The sequence below is a fragment of the Tiliqua scincoides genome, chromosome 2 (genome assembly GCF_035046505.1).
Source record: "Tiliqua scincoides isolate rTilSci1 chromosome 2, rTilSci1.hap2, whole genome shotgun sequence".
NCBI lineage: Eukaryota > Metazoa > Chordata > Lepidosauria > Squamata > Scincidae > Tiliqua > Tiliqua scincoides.
In genome coordinates, this window is record NC_089822.1 from 30,359,459 (window position 1) to 30,373,233 (window position 13,775).

Below are 13,775 nucleotides of genomic sequence, written 5' to 3' on the forward strand. Positions count from 1 at the left end.
CATAATTTGTCAAATAAAATGTAGTGCCATGATTGCTAAAAATCTTGCACCTAACTATATTGAACTAAAATTATTTCTTATGTTTTGTCTAGTTCAGTATTAGTATTTTGCCTTTTAATGCTTAATGCCTTTTCTAGTTTTTCAAGGTAGTAGTTTTTTCAAGTTTTAACTGAAGGCTGAGATTTTAGTTCAAATACTTAAACTTGTTGCAGCCCCGTCTGATCCATGATAGACTGTCAACTCACCTGTTTGACGTCTTCATTTGTTCAATAATATACAACCTTGTTCAGTTAAGTTCAGATATATTTCATTGATAAGGGGCCCTTATTAATTAATGCTGTATGTGTAATTTGACCAGAAAACTTGGATGAATATATATGCATGCACATGCTATGGATGTCTCCTAGTATTTGTACTCCGCCCCCCCCCTTTTAATAAGGGGAATTTCCTTGGGGGAGGGGAAAATACTTCTTAGCTGGCAAAGTGATTTGGTCAAAGACAATCCTGTTTTAAAACCAGCATCTAGTATTAACCCAATTGAATCAGTGATCAGTTGTCTACTCGGATACCACATACCTGCATGTGCTTCCTCACTGAAAATCAGTTCTTGCTGCTTCAATACAAATCTTATTTCCATAGCTCAAAACTAGAGGTAGCATGAAATGTATCTTTTAGTCATGTGTACCTATCACCTATGAACAGTTCATCTATGTCACTGCAGGTAGAAATGGCTTCTTATACAACTACAGGTTCAGGTATTGCAAATTTTTTGTCTTAAATGTTCACATCCTTGCAGAATTTCTTTTAAAATATCAGTGTTTATGAAGGACTTCTTAATGTATGTGAGATTATTTAATTTATAGTAAAGTTCTAGACTGGACTGTTGGTCACCAGTGTGTGCTATCTTCTACATTATTTCCATCTACCAGATTACTTATTTACTTCCAATATATGTAGGCCATCTTTCAATACAAAACTGTTCATAAGGCAGTCTGCAGCTATGTAAAATAGAAATAAAAATCTTCTATATAAAATAACAAAGTTTTTTGAAATCTTATGATGCACAAACTTATAAAATCATAAGCATTTTTGTCTATCTATGAATGGAGGCTAGAGGGGAGAAAGCATAAAGACTTCCTGTGGGATAATATTCTGCAATTCTGATGCTGTCACAGAAAAGGCCCTGCTCCTAGTACATAAGTCTTTTTGAAATGTTTTGTCCTTTCTCTGTTATTTGTGCATAAATTTTATTCTCTGCAGGCAAATATGAATTGATAGTTGGGAAACACATAGTGTATTGATCAGTAGACAATATACAAGATAATAGTGGTATTGCAAGATGATGGAACTCGTGTTTCACAATAATTCAGATCTACCGTGTTTGAATAGCATCTGACTAGTTGTCAGAAGCTCCCTCAAGGTCCCCTTCCGTGCCTAGAGGGAGCCTCTGTTAGTGGAATGCTAGCCTGGCTACTATCTTTTCAAGACTATCAAAACAGATTCTTGATAGCAGAAAAATATTTGTGCCTCTTTTTCTCTGTACATTTTTTTTAAATAATGGTTTTGTTGGAAAACTCTCATTTCTTAGGAGTCTGCAGAACATCTCTTTGAGTCCTCAGTTTCGTAGTGTTTATTTTAATAAGGCTCATTCCATCCCAAAGAATCGGATGAGTTAGTGTTAAAATAATGCCTATTGAAATTATTTAAAACATCATTGTCGCCTTTCTGCAAATCTTTGGTCGCAAAAAGTCAGCTGACATTAGAGAGGTTACACTGTTTTTAGAAGACGTACAGGCTTTGGTTTGGGTAAACTGGGGGGGGGGGTAGGCATTTGTCTGCTGAGAACTTGTCCTTGAAGTGCTGACTTGCCACAAAGATGGTAAGATTGTGTCCCACTGAGTAAGACAGAACGCGGGGTGGAGGTATTATCTTGAGTATTTTGAACTGAGACCATTAAGGTGTTGGATCATAACCAGTACATTGGGTGTGGATGGCATTATAGACTCAGGGCAGATGTTGAAATATTAGTATAGTGTGGTCCATCAGATAGTCTGCCCCAGCATTTTTTTACCATCCGCAAAAGAAGTTCTACACAGAGCATCTCTTAACTGTGTAAACTCAAAGCTTACGTTATGTAAATGATTGTTATTAGGTCCAAAAGAAGTTCTACACAGAGCATCTCTTAACTGTGTAAACTCAAAGCTTATGTTATGTAAATGATTGTTATTGGGTCCAAAATTCAAAAGAAACATTGGATAGGGGTTCAGTTTTTAAAAGGGAGAAATTCCACTAGGTAAGGCTTGTGTAAGCCTGAGCAAATCTTGAGATCTTGTATGACATTTCAATAAATCCAAGATTTAATGAATAGGAGAGCATTTTAAAAAAAATGACTCCTTAAAGTAGTACCCATAGCATGGCTATGGGGTGTATAATGTTTTCAGTTGGGAAAACTTATATTGATCCTTATAATCATTCTTGTGTGTAGATTGGCAAAAGAAAAGGTTATGTATGAAAAAGAAGCAAAACAGCAAGAAGAAAGAATTGAGAAAATGAAAGCTGAAGCAGGAGATGACTATGCAATTAAAAAGCAGGTAACTGACTTCATGGTTCTCATATGTTTATGTTTATAATTTTAACTAAGTGGTCTTGTTTTCTAATCACAAGACTACAGAAATATTCTTTTGTTTCAAATGCACATAATGGGCTGTTTTAGACATGCACAACATGAAAGGGATGAAAGTAGAGTGCTAATGCTTGTGAACAGCTTATAAATGAATGGTAATGTGCCCAAATGAGCCACTGCCTCCTTGATAGTTGGGGTGATGTCTTTCCTGTACCCCTAAGCTGTTGATCCTCCCACTTTGGGTTAACTGGGACATGAGGGTGGAGTCTACATGGCTGTTGTATTTAATTTGCAGTTCTCTTTTTCTGTCTTGCTGATTGTGCTATTTCCTATTCCTGTATATACTCATAAGTAATAAGATGCAGTTTCAAGTGCTATTGCTGTTGAGATATTAAGAGTTGGATAAACTATATATGTATGCTAATTATATAATCTTTTTACAAGCATTGGAATTCTGTGTGTTGAGAAACATGGGAGACATAATGTGATGAGATGTTTAGTTTCTAAATTTGTGTTCCTGCATTTATCTACTTGGAAGTAGATTCCACTGAAATTTGTGAAGCTTACTCACATGTTTAGGGTTGAGGTGTTTTATCTTAGGAATATTGGAAGACTGACATATGCATACATAGTCTGCCTTATACAGAGTCAGATCATTGTTCCATCAAAATTGGTATCGTGAGCACTGACTGGAGGTGGCTGTCCAGGGTTTGGTGTCATTCATTTGTGCTATTATCGCTGGTGAGGAAATTGGCATTTCTGAGGAAGTTTCATAAGTTGTAGATGGCAATGTTCTTTATTTTGTGTCTCAACTTGGTGGTAGCTGCAGATGCCAAACTGTATTGGAGGTTCCATGTGAACTGGTTCAATAAAACAATCCTGATGTCTCAAGTAAATGAGGCAGATCTGAACTACTTGTTATGTTGGTCACATGATGCTATACTTTGGGTCTGTCTTTTACCACCTTGTAGCAGTCGTGTGGGACCATTGTTGAGAGTATTTTTGTCTTTGTGCTGTTTTTCCATTTAAAAAAATCACATCCCTGAAATGACTAATTAACACTTAAAATGCCAAATTCTACAATGGCACTTTAAAGGTTAACTAGCCACAACAGTGGCATGATTTTTGGTGGGAAATGCTGCAGAGACAGAAGGCCAAAAGCCCTTTCCATGGCTGTTACATGGAAGTAAAAGTAAGATCTGAACTATTCTGCCACTTGGCTAATGTAATGTATAGTTCAACTCAGTCAACACAGGTTAGGATGGTGGAGCAAGTGGGGAAGATAGAACAGAAGATATTAAGTTCAAACAATCAGGAAAAAAATGAATGGCAGTGTTGAGATGAAAAGCAGAATGAGGGTTAAATCATTGAAGGGGGCGTTGTATCTGTACACAGTATTAAATAATTAGCTTGTGAGAGGGGCACATTTATTTCTGTTCTACTTTCAAGCATTTGGAGACCTAAATTGACCTAGTAAGATAGGGGTTCCAGATCATTCCAGCCTAGAGCAAAGGCCATTGGGCAGGAAGCTATAGCAGGGAAGAGAATGTTGACCAGCTGTTTCAATAGGGATGGAACTTGGGGAAACAGTTTCTGTAACCTCAGGTTGAGATATTTTTACTTTGGCCACAGCTGAGATTTGTCCTTCCAGTTATCTTTCCTGTTTCCTCTAACTCATGTTGTTATCCCTCTTCCCTTTTTAGGCAGAATGCACTGTTCATAAGGAAATTGTTTGTCTCGTTTATTGTTAGTACTTTATTCCTAGTTCCTGGCAGTGTCTGGGGAAAGCCAATTTGTCTGGCTGGAACTGTGATCCAATCTATAGAGATAAGCTGAGATGGTAGAATTCTGGACTTGTTCACATCAGGCTACAGGGGGATAGTTCTTATTTTTGCAATGCTTCCCTGTGCAGAAAAGGTCATTTTTAAAAATTTTTATTTATTTCAGATACGGGTAGGGATATGGGATAAACTAGGGTATAGGGTTACATAGGTTACATAACACAATAGGATATTGGCCATTGGGTCACAAAATGCATATTAAAACAGGTCATTAAATGTATAGGTGGTGCCTCTGCATCTGCGGGAGTTCTGGGAACAGAACCCCTGTGGATAATGAAACCCCCAGGCCTCAGAACAGCCCTCAGAGGCTTTTACTGGGAGCTTTGGATTTTCAGAAATTCCCCTTAAACCGAAAGTGCCCTTTAAACACCACAGGGGAGGCAGGCTTTCTGAGTCACGTAGAGGCCATGTGCAAGATTCCAGTCACATCCGGGAAATTCAGTGGGTTCGAAGCTACAGATTTGGGACCCGCAGTGGGTGAAATCTTTGGGTCCTGAATCCTTGGATAAAGAGGTCCCACCTGTAATCAGTTTGCATATTGAGAGAAAGCACAGTCCTCTTCCTGATTTACTTGTTGGTACAGGCAGGATGTTTTTGCATGGGGGAAGTTTTAGAAATATGATTTCACACATGCAGTGAAACAGTCTACAATTATGCCACCCCAGTCTGCATAAATTGTACATTGAATCTGAAGTAGAATATACCAAGCAGTTATCAGTAAAGGGTTGAATCATTCATATAAACCATTTCACACATTATGTCTTGTCTTGTTTCCTATCAGCAATCAAGACAAGCTTCATAGTTGGGAACAGCACCATCAATTCCTGTGTTCTGACATTCTTAATTAGAGCATAAACAGAACAGCAGCTTTGAATGAATGGGATTCGTACTTCCTCCAGCATCTGGATCAAGGGTCTTTGTTCTGCAGTTATGGAAACTGTGGATATGTTAACCACTATCAATAAAACGGCTCTATTTCCCCTTCCCCAGTAGTTCATCCCTGCCATCTCCTTAAAGGAAAAAGCAGTTAACCTTATCCTAAGGACTTACCTTTTTTTAATTGATTAGTTACAACATGCCTGTCAGCAAATGAGAGAGCTGCCTCTGAAAGTTGGGGTGTATTTCCTGCTGGCTGAAAGTTGTATTTGGTTTGAATAGAATTTAGTATCCTAAATCCTTTTGTGTGAATGGAAGATGTTTCTGTTTGTTCTGAAGAGTTCCCTGACACATGACAGTTGTTGCGGGGGGACGACGACGACAGAGGTGTTGAGTTGGAGAGGGAGTGGGCAGATTCACTTCTGTGCTTACCACTTAAGCTACAACCCTTAATATACATGGGCAGTGTTTCAGAAGTCTAAGAGAAGCAAATTTGTGCATGTTTTTATCCTTTCTTAGGACATGCCTGTTCTATTAAATTTTGGACAGTATTATCAAGAGAAGAACACTGGGTTAACATCCCATTTTTATCATAGCCTGCGGCTGGCCTTAGTCCATAGTCAATATTGCATCAATTTCTGTCTGCACGATTTAAATAAAGGTGACTTGTCATGTAAACAAGATCAAGGTCCTAATCTGACCAAGTATATCTGTTCACACAAATTTGTTTGTATGAACAGAAGGTTAATTGGATAAGGTTTTTATTCTCATACACTTCAGTTTAAAAGAAACTACTACAGGTGGGGCCTCCACATCCACGGATTGTGTTTCTGTGGATCTGGCTCTCAGCACCAGTCTTGGCTTCACCTGAGCCCTTCAGAGGTGACCAGAGCTGTTGCAGTCACCTTTGTGAAGCCTGCAGAGGCAGCACACGTCCACCCACTGCCTCTGCAAGCTTCAGAATGACTGTTTTGGCCAAAAAAAAACAAAAAAAACACTACTTCCGGTTTCCTCTAGGGGCTTCCCTAGGCCTCAGAACGTCTTATATGGCATAAAAATGTCACTTATGGTTTCCCTCAGGAAAGGGAGGTAGCATTTATTTGACCAAAATGGTCATTCTGAAGCCCGCAGAGGTAGCGGGTGGAGATGCATTGCCTCTGCAGACTTCACAGAGCCCTCTGGAGAGGGATACCCGCTGGAGCTTGGATACCACAATTCTTGGTGTCCACGGGAATCAGAGAACAAATCCCCCATGGATACTGAGGCCCTACCTGTACTGTGAAGTGTATTTCATAATAGACTACTTCAGACAAGTAGCTTCTTGAATTGTGAATGCAACCTGAAACCAGCCGATCCCACGCACTTCCTCTTTTCCCCTCATTTCTAACACAGGATTGTTTTTAAACCAGTAGTTCCCAATTGGTGGTCTGTGGATCACATATGGTCCTTGAGAACCTGAAAAGTGGTCCGTGAGGTCTTTAAAAAAAAAGAAAGAAAAAGAGATTGACCTTTGGTAATTTTAATAAGTACTTATCATCAGAGGCACTGTGAGGGGGTATGGCGCCCATTGCAGCCATCCCTCCCATGGCATGGTGCCACCCCATGGACTGCCCCTACCCCCTCTGAGCTGCAACCATGAAAAAGATATAGCTGGTATGTAGAGAGGGTAACTTGTTGTACTACAGGCGTACCCCTGTATCCACCGGGGGGGGGGAGTTCATTCTGGAACCCCTTGCTGATACGTGCATTGAAAACGTCATATCCGGTTTTTTTGTGAAAACTGGAAGTAGTGTTTGTTTTTTCCCCCCAATGCTTACAGTCATTCTGAGCCCGGCACAGGCCTTGGGTGACTGCACGTGGCCTCTACTGGGATCAGAAGACCCTCTGGAGGTGAGGGATACTTGCCTCCAGAGAGAGTGTGGGGGGGGCATGGACCTGTTTCGCAGTTAACTGAAACCACAGACACGGGGCTCCCCTGTACTTGTAAGCATCAGTGAAGATAAACACCCTGTCTACAACCCATTTCAGCAACCACACTTCCACAATTTTTTTAAATATTGCCAGTCTCATCCATGGTATACAGTATACACAGTATACTGGTACCAAGAACAATTAGAATTGGTTTTTACTAGCTGTGAGACCATGGTTTCCTTAAGCCACATAGGCTTCCAACCAAGATCTAGATTCCAGCATAGATCTAGAAAGACGTAATACTTATTTATAAGTAATAATAATTGGAAAAAAGACCCTCAAACATTTATCTTCCTATATTTACACATGCCTCCGAACTGCAAGAGCTGCGCTCTTTGCAGGGTAATTAGCAGCTACAGTATCTGATTTTTTTAATGGCCTCGGGACCTGAGGCAATTAGTTATCTGAACTTTCCATCACCCTTTGGTGACCCACCAGAAATCAGGCCATGACCCACCAGTGGATCCCAACCCACAGTTTGGGAACCACTGAGGTACTTGTAATCAAGTACCTGACAGCCCAGTCCTAACCTTCTCTGGTGCAGCCAGGCTTCATGGCCTGTGCTGTATCCAGCACAGGTTTGGAGGAGATTACTTAGAGTAAGGGGATATTTTCCCTTTATTCCAAGTAAAACCCCAGCCTGCCCTCTGGGGCTCCTCATTTAAGCGTGATGTAAGTCCCAGGAAGGAGGTTAGGATATGGCGGAGGCCTGTTCCGCCAATCCTGCCACCTTCTGGACCTGATGCCCCACTGTTCTGCTCACCACGAAATGTTCCCTCCCCACCACCCTCCCTCTGCCACTCTGAGGCGTATTTACCTCTACCGGCAGCCAGGCCCATGGATGCAGTGCCTGTGGAACAGCGCATGCCCCCCCCACCGACGCTGCCTGTTCCAGCAGTCCAGCGCAGAGATAGGATTGCACTGTGAATCATATTAATAGTTCTACATAAAAACAAATATGTCTAGGCTTGAAATTCTTGTCATTGCCTGAAAAATCTTCATGCTTAGTTGATTTTCTAATTCATTTTCATTTCTAACTAGGCTGGATACATTACGAAATCAGCTGTTTGCACCACATTGCCAGTGCCTGAATTTTAGGCCTAGAAATATTCATGAAATAATGTAGGATGGTTTTGTGTGCAATTACAAAATTGCCTTCTGTAGATGTATGCAAGATGTTCAAATTCAGTGGGGTGCCAGGTTGGTAATTTTGCTCAAAGAGCATGGTGAGAATAATCTCTCCCCTAAAATGAAGCCCAAGGATAAGTAATAACTTTTTATGCATGATAAGCATCAAAAATATGAGCCTGCTGGTCTTTGCTTTTCATTTTTCTTTACCTTTGTCTTTTAGTCAGAACCTCCCGCAGTGAGCATACAATGTGATCAATAACTCAATAACTTTTTTCATGCAGTAATTATCTCTGTGTGGTATTATCTGAACACTGTTTTTATTTATTACCCAAAAGATGTGGGAGATATTTATATAACCAGCTGATCCCATTTTGGACGAAGCTGTTTGTGACAGCAGGGGAAATAGTTTATATTTAATAGTTCTTTAAAACAAATATTTCATGGAAAGCTTTTACCAGTTTTTACTTTGGTTGTAAAAAGTATTCTAGCGTATTCCATTTCTTTAATAAAATATTATATTGCATGTACCAGTCTGTACATTTGAAGCAGCTACTGTTTACTTGTAAAGTTGTGTGTTAACTTCTTGAGCTTCCTTTTTACAGACTGAGATCTTGCAAGAATCTCGAATGATGATTCCAGATTGCCAACGCAGATTAGAAGCGGCACATGCAGATCTTGCTCAGCTATTAGTAAGTATAGAAGTCATAATTTCCATAGGGTTTTCAGCCAAATAATGCTTTTTGTCAATTACCTGCCATCTAACTGAACGGTCAGTTGATTGATTAATTTTGTACCATCCTGTCAAAACCTTAGTATAGGCAGCAATATGAGATACTGAAAAAAGTGTGACAACTTAAACTGCTCCTTGCCAGTATAAGGAAAGATCCAATGGCAGACCTGGAGTGGGGGGCAAAAGCCCCGAGTACCTTGCTCGCCATATCTCCACCACTGCCGCTTCTGTGCTCCACCTGCCTGTTGGAGCTGTTCCGCTGTCAAGCAAAGCCCCTTGTAGCACTTGGCAGGGCGCAAAAAGGCTTCTGAGGCTTCTTGTGTGGTTTTAAGCAATACCTCTAGTTTCGTTGGGAAACTGGAAGTATTGTTTAAAACTGTGCAAGGCACCTCTTTGTGTCCTCCTGAGCATCTCATGAGACTCTGTGAGTCTCAGTGAGTATCCCAGGGAGGGGGGCAGTGTGATGGGGGGAGCGGTATGTCACGGACCTGTCCCAGTGTGCAATGGGGGCAGGTCCATTAGTGGAGGGATCATATTTAATTTGATATATTTGAAGTATATCAAATTTAATATTTGGTATGGAAACATAACCAAACCCAAATAACCAAAATAGTTCAAAATGTGTGCCTCCTATTTTTCAGGTGCATGAGTTTAAAATTTGCCCTAGAAATTAATCAACTAAATCTTGGCATAAAGCTTTATTTACTTTAATCTATTCTGTTCTGAGTTATCCTTCACTTACATAAACTGATTTTGTACACAAAAATGATTAGCATAATGTTCTTGCACACAGAAACCCAAATGGAATCAGGATTTGGCTTTGTGTTTGCACAATTTGATGCATTGTTGTTGGCATCCTTCAGTCTCAGAAGACTATGGTATCACGCTCAGAATGGTCGTTCTGGAACAGAGTGTCCTCTCCAGCGCGCGAAGCCTGGGTAAAGTAGATATGGAGGATAGACTGTTTCCCATGCAGCAAATCCCCCCTCTCCGCGTTGCTGAAATGGTCCAATGGAAAGGCAGAAGCCAATACAGTTGGTTCCAGCAGCATCGCAGGAGTTGCCAGAATGTGACTGTGTTCAGCCATGAACTGCCTCAGGGACTCCAGCTCCGGATTTTGCCTCGAGGTTGACTCCTGAAGCCTTTTCCATAACTGGATGTAGCCACAAGGCAGTGGAGGTTTGGGATCAGAGTTTTCCTTCTCTCAGATGAACTGCCTTCCCAGGCTCACGAGTCCCATCTACCCGGTGGCTGTTTAGTCGCCTCTTACGACAAGAACAGCCAAACTGAAGGCCTATTCTTATCCCCCATCCCCCAGGGGTTGATGCATAAGATGTCACATATAAAATTACCAATTTTTATTATGCAATTTCTTCTGTGTATTTCTGCAACTGTGTGAAGTTATACCTTATTTCTTGCATGCTTTTCTCATGATACAGTCCATAATGTTGAAATGGATTAAATCTTGTAACCTATATTTTTCCTATTTATTTGAACTTTGTGAGCTGCTGCAAATGTAAAATTAGTGAGGTACAATGGATAGTGACAGACTAGGTCTGGGAAAACCCAACTTCACATTATCACTCAGCCATGAAGTTCATTGGGTAACTTTGGTCTATTCACCATCTATCTCAGCCTCACCATGTCACAGGAAAGTTGTGAGGATAAAATGAGGAAAATTATGTACACCACTTAGAGAGGATGAATTTTAAATATTAGATGAAATAATGCAGTTAAGTCATGTTACCATGATTTTAGGAATCGACAATGGAATAATGGATGTCCTCCTTTCTCTGTACAAATCTCTCCACCAACCATGGTTAAGAGTTACATTGTCATTGACCTTAACTATGATTGATGCTGATCTGCGTTTCATTTTAGCCAGAGTTTAAAATCTGGATTTAAAATGAGCCATGTTAAGTTTGCAATGGTCCTCTGTGCTCTGCACTCTTAAGATAATAAGCCAATTGTACGTATTCATCAACTGGACATTGTTGGTGTTAATCTACTTCTCCATCATGCTACACTTCTTAAAATTATAGATATTTTATACAATATGTAATCTGTATAGATTGAAAGTTTGCATAGTTTAATGCACATTAATTATATAACACACACAGCTGTCTTGTGCAATCCAGACCTTCAGATGGACCAGCACAAGTCCCTAGCTCCGGCCTAAGAATGTCATAAATGTGGCATAAAGCATGTTCATAACTACTCTCAAGCTGACCAGGCCCATGCTGGATCCTTGCCTGGAAGGGATAAGTTTGTGCCAGCTCAGGCAGGCTGGCATGGGGGGTTGTAAAGGGTGGCAGGAGAGAGGAACAACAATAACAACAGTATTTATATACTGCTTTTCAACAAAAAGTTCACAAAGCAGTTTACAGAGAAAATCAAATATCTAATGGCTCCCTGTCCCAAAAGGGCTCACAGTCTAAAAAGATGCAACACCAGCAGACAGCCACTAGAAAAGACACTGCTGGGGTGAGGTGGGCGAGTTACTGTCCCCCTGCTAAATAAAAGAGGAGCACCCACTTGAAAAAGTGCCTCTTAACCAGTTAGCAGGAACAGAGGTGCAGAGGGAGCATTTTGGGGCAGGGGGAGGGCGGAAAGCTGGACAGGTTGAACCAAGGAGGGGGGATGGGACTGGCCACAGCACTGCAGGCCAAATCCTGGTGCAGGCCAAATCCAGGTCCCAGCCAGCCTGGTGTTACACTGGGGTTTTCTGATTTGTGCCAGCGATTTTGCTGACAGAGACCAGAGTAGTCCCATTAGGTTGGCTGAGGTTCAACATGGGGTAAGGAGCAAAGTATCCCCTTACTCCAAGTTGCTCTCCAGCTGGTACCTACCTTGCATGGGATACAGCACAGGCCATTCAGCCTGCCTGCTCTAGCGCAAGTTAGGATTGGGCTGACAGTAATTCATTGAAAAATACTCAGATTACATATTTGTGAAATACTAGTATCAAAAACTATCAGAAGACAGGAAGGAAGAAGTGTTTTTCTTATTATAGCAACCCATCCAAATAAAAATGAACATTTCATACCTCTTTTAAAAGAGGTAATTTACAATCTTTCTATAACAGATTTTATCTTTGTAATCTAGTTTGCCTTTAAAAACAATCATTGCATTGACACACTTTACATGACCGTAGCATTTATTACCACTCTCACTGCTAATCATCTTTCTTAAGTTGATGACTTCAAAGTTTATTAGGCTAGCCATTTAATTGTTTTTGTCTGTAAACTCGTTTGTGAACTTTTTTGTTGAAAATTCTATATAAATACTGTTACTGAGTAACAGTAGTGTACATCCTCTCAGTGTCTTTTAAAGCTTTCCACCTGGTTGCTTTTTCTATTTTCCTCCAACTCTCTCTCCTATACAATGCTAGTAAGCTGAGAAAGGTCAAGTGGGAAACGCAACATTCACTCTCCATCATAAACTCTCCATCATAAAATGTTTCTTGAGTAGGTATACAAGGCAACATGACTTTGAATCATTGCCAGAAAGTGTTTTGTAGACATGTTGGCCTTTTTTCCTTTTCTTTGCAAGGACAAAGAATAGTACAAGTCCTCATTTAAAGTAGTTTTGTTCAAAGTCGTTTTGTTATAAAGTTGATTCGAAAATAAAATGAATTCCTGGCTGGGGCCACTATCTGTGTGGAGTTTGCACATTCTCCCCATGTCTGTGTGGGTTTTCTGGCCTAGAATGCTAACATATTTTTCAGTATTTAATGTTAGAAGAGTTCTGGGTATTTAGAAGTTAGTGATGTTTTTATGACCAGAAATATACTGTAGGACACTGGGGGGTGGGAAACAGTTGAAAGTGGCATATTGGAGGGGGCTGCGCTTGCACCACCATCCATTCCTCCATGCTGCTGCCACCCCCTGCAACAGTGTTCACTTTTTTTACACTTTTTAAAAAGGAATAAAGGACCACCTGCCTCTGTCTCTTAAAAAATAAAGCAAAGGAAAAGATGCAGCTCCCCCTTCTTTTTTTAAGTGGAAGAAGAGGGATGCTGTCAGATTGGCACAGTCCAGAACTGTGCCGATCTGAGGGCTTCCCCCTTCTTCCCCTTTAAAAAAAGAAAGCGGAAGAAGGGAGCAGCCAGCAGAGCAGCGTGGAATCATGACTGTCAAGGGCAGCATTTTATGCCATGGCCCTAGGGCAACCAGGGCCGCAAGTGCTTTAGAAACTTAATTCTTGCTTATGTATATCTATTAGCCTATGGAAAAATTGGTTTTAAGTCCTTTAGCTTAAAGCTGTAGTTTCCAAGACCCTATCAATATCTTTAAGGGCCAGTCTGAGCTGCCCAGAGCAGGGGCTGCTGCAGCACCAGAAATGGCTGCTGCAGTATCCTGTGCGCCCCGGACAGCAGCCTCCACTGCCTCATCAGGAGAAGGAAATGTTCGTCCCCTTCCCCCAAGTAAGGGAAGTAGCCCGCAATGGAGCTACTTGATTCTGCAGTGGCTCTTAGCCGGCGCAGAATCGAAGAGTCCTGTGTCAAGCTGCACAGCCCCACACAGGGTTCAGGATCCAGTGGAGCTGAGCTCCGCCAGTCCAGCCTTCTCCCCACCTCTGCCCACACTGGAATGCCTTCCCG

At 41.0% G+C, this 13,775-nt stretch overlaps 1 protein-coding gene across 1 annotated transcript in view; it reads left to right on the forward strand.

Moving 5' to 3' along the window:
• The window catches only part of TBCA (tubulin folding cofactor A), a 41,739-nt gene that overhangs the window by 25,067 nt on the left and 2,897 nt on the right, over window positions 1–13,775 (forward strand). Inside the window, exons 2-3 of the mRNA XM_066615916.1 lie at window positions 2,486–2,591; window positions 9,045–9,131. Of these exons, the coding sequence (XP_066472013.1) occupies window positions 2,486–2,591; window positions 9,045–9,131 (193 nt within the window). The remainder of the gene's footprint in view (window positions 1–2,485; window positions 2,592–9,044; window positions 9,132–13,775) is intronic.